This window comes from Aplysia californica, unplaced genomic scaffold (genome assembly GCF_000002075.1).
Source record: "Aplysia californica isolate F4 #8 unplaced genomic scaffold, AplCal3.0 scaffold00438, whole genome shotgun sequence".
In the NCBI taxonomy this organism is placed as follows: Eukaryota; Metazoa; Mollusca; class Gastropoda; order Aplysiida; family Aplysiidae; genus Aplysia; species Aplysia californica.
Window position 1 is genome coordinate 414,017 of NW_004797708.1, and position 3,188 is coordinate 417,204.

The 3,188-nt window shown below is 41.5% G+C and overlaps 1 protein-coding gene across 1 annotated transcript in view; it reads right to left on the minus strand.

Annotated features, from left to right (window-relative positions):
- LOC101854594 overlaps positions 1–3,188 on the minus strand; it is a gene marked incomplete in the record, with an annotated part of 46,397 nt that overhangs the window by 27,524 nt on the left and 15,685 nt on the right. The window contains 4 exon segments of the mRNA XM_035971447.1: positions 234–360; positions 818–1,040; positions 1,505–1,787; positions 2,390–2,619. Of these exon segments, the coding sequence (XP_035827340.1) occupies positions 234–360; positions 818–1,040; positions 1,505–1,787; positions 2,390–2,619 (863 nt within the window).

A 3,188-nucleotide genomic window follows, 5' to 3' on the forward strand; every position in this document is an offset into this window, starting at 1 on the left:
TTTAAAGGAAGGGTGAAAATGATGTGTGCCTTCTGCCAATGCCAATGAAACAATTCCGGCAGAGAAGAATGTCCCAAATTTTGCGCAATTTAAAACCGGGTGTGTGCACAACTTGAGGGATTCCTTCTTGGGTTCAGTATAAAAATTAAAACTGTATAGATATTTCTCAGTCGCATTTAAAGTGAACAAAAGCAACGTATAAAAGAAATACCTTCGATAACAGAAACGCATACCTGGGCCTGATATCACCAGTAATTTCCAGGGATCGGGGAAGGGAAGACGTTTGTCTCAGGTCAACTTTGCCCTCAGCGGAAAGATCAAGACTGGCAGAACCATTGACCACGACGTTCATGGGGATACCTGTGAAAGACAACGAATCCTTCAACTACTTCCACTTGTGTGTTGATGTATGGCGCAGTATAGTGCTGCAATGTTCTCTTTCTTGCATCAAAAGTCTCATATCAAAGACTACAGTCCTTTGTTGAATCAATTTTTTAATTTAAAAAACAGTTTTGCAATTTTTCCAACAAATCGTTAAAACGTCTTTTTATTTATTTTATTATAATTATAGGTGTTTACATTCCCAATTATACTTTTATATCAAATAGGAAGCAGCTTGCGTGGACTCTACCTGTTGGGGGGGGGTAACCCGGTAAGAGTGAGATACAATATTGTGTCCTTGGTAAACCCAGTTTCAGGTTGTACTTTTTTTTAAAGTATCAAATTGAATTGATTCTAGTGTAATCGAATCAAAATGCCGAAAAGGATTAAGAATTGCTGTTCTCGACAGTTTGTTAAATGCTGAGACAAAAAATACCTGCAGCCGTTGGGACAATGATGGAAACATCAATGATCTTCTGAGAGTGGCTGTAGGACACTGCCTTCTTCTCGAAAAAGCTGATGAGATGCTCCAGAATGTTGGGAGTGTTCTTCAGGGATTTGAGCAGAGGGCTGATTCCCTTCATGTGGTGGAATGACAGTTCGTTTCCAAAGACCCGGGCGTAGGAGGATGCCCTGACCTCGTCCAACAAGTTGTTAATCTGCAGTAAAAGGAGACAGTTATTCAATATTAGGTCCGGAAAAATATAATACCCCCCCCCCCACCTCTCCTCTCTCAATATCCTTTGAGAAAGTGAATTGTAATTATTTAAAGTAACAAAGTATTGTCTACCATCTAGAAAACTAACCTTAATATAAACTTTGGTAGACTCTTGATAACACAAAAAGCACAACGTTATGCTCATCAGAGCTCATCCTTTTGATAGGGCTGACAAAGGGACCCATTGACAATTGGGGCTTAGGGGGGGAGCTGTTTTTGACATAGGACTGAGCAATGGGTCCCTTCGGCTGTGTAATTGGGTATAGGATTGAGCAATGGAGAACTTTGGTTGTTTTAGATATAGGAATGAGCAATTGATGCGTTTGGCTGTTTTGGACATAGGACATTTGGACAAAGGACTGAACAATGGACCCCTCAAGATGTTTTCGACAACTTGGACTGTACCTGCTTTCGGCTGGACTTGGAGGAGTAGCCGTAGGATCCGAGCAGTTTCTCAATGAGGTATTCCAGACCCACAATGCGACCTCCGACCTCGAGAGCGTTGATGGAGTTGCCGAAGAGCTCCATGGTGAGGTTGAGGCGAGCAGCTCGCGGCACGGGAGCGGCGGACGCCATGATCAGGTCAGAATCTACCACTGCACCCATGTTCAGCTTGTTGATGAGGACAGAGGCCTCGAAGTTTCGGGAAGACTTGAAAGGGCTCACTTCAACTTTTCTCAGGGTCAGTCTGGAAGCAAAAGAACATAGTTTTAAATACACCGATACGTATGCATGTATGTATGTGTGTGTGTGTGTTTGTGAGTGTGTGTGTGTGTGTGTGTGTGTGTGTGTGTGTGTGTGTGTGTTTGTGTCTGTGCGTGTCTCTGTGAGTGTGTGTGTGTTTAGGTGTGCGTATTTAGGTGTGAGTGTGCGGGTGTGTAAGTGATTTGTGTACATGATTGGAGTATAGTTATATTCTATTAATATGTTATTCTTGGGGGGGGGGGGGTCTCTGCTCATTTTTTCCTTCACCATCACAGACCTGGTACATCTTTGGCTAAATGGCATAGTTTACTTCTGTAAAGTTCTCTTTCTTCCAACAAAAGCCTCAAAGACGGAACCTTCTTAAATTAGTCTGCTTTAAAAAAAGAACATCTTTATACACTTGAAAAGGAAGGGGAGGGAGACTGATAGCTAAATGAAAGTACCTTAATTCATTATTTATTTGAGTTAAGTCAATGAAGTCCCCTAAAAATCGGGTCCGATTTTGGATCGCTGGCTGAAGGCTGCTAACGTCTTTAAACAGATAGCTTGGCCCTATTTTGCTGCAATTAATCGAAATCAACTTACTTGTTGACTGCTGCAGCGAGTTCTTGCTTGTGTGGGTCTGAAGTCTCTCCCAAGTTCTTCAGGTGGGTGTAGATGTAAGAGGCAACCTGTTCATCTTCAACATTCTCTAGGAAAGCCTGGATCTTGTTGAGGGTTTTCTGGTCCGGGCAGCGCATCAGAGCCACATAGGCGGCGATTCTCTGCTCGGAGTCCTCGCTGGAGTCTCTCAGAGAGGTCCACAGCTCATCGTTCTGGAAACCGTACACATGTGATCGCTGAATAAGTTGCTTCTGGGTGGGTTTTTTGCTTTTTTCTGTTGTTATTGTTTTAGAGGAATTTTTTGCTTTCGTTTTTACGTTTGTTTGTTTATTTATTTTTGGGGTTGTTGTTTTGGTTGTTTGTTTTTTTTGTTTTGGGGTGGGGGTGGAGGGTTGTTATCTGTTTTTATCTTTTTTTCCTTTAATAAAAGTGCAAAGTGTCGCTATTTAGTTTTCAAAAATGTGCATTGTAAGTCTAATGCTAGTTTTACCAAGAATTACTGAAAGTTTCCTCCTTTCGGGATTTAATTTTGTTAATCCTCTCTTACCGCGACATTATGAGAATAATAATTATGTGCATATTCTGTTTAGTCTTCTAAATACAAAAGCGTTACGTGTGTTTGATAGGAATTGGCGGGGACAAAAGAACGAGTTTCTTTGAGCGACAGGCTGAATCATAAATATGGGTTGTTGTTGTTTGGTTGTTGTTTTGTGTGTTTTTGGTTTGTTTGTTTTTTGTGGGGGTTCTTTTGGGGTTTTTTGGTAGGGGGAGGTGGTTTTTT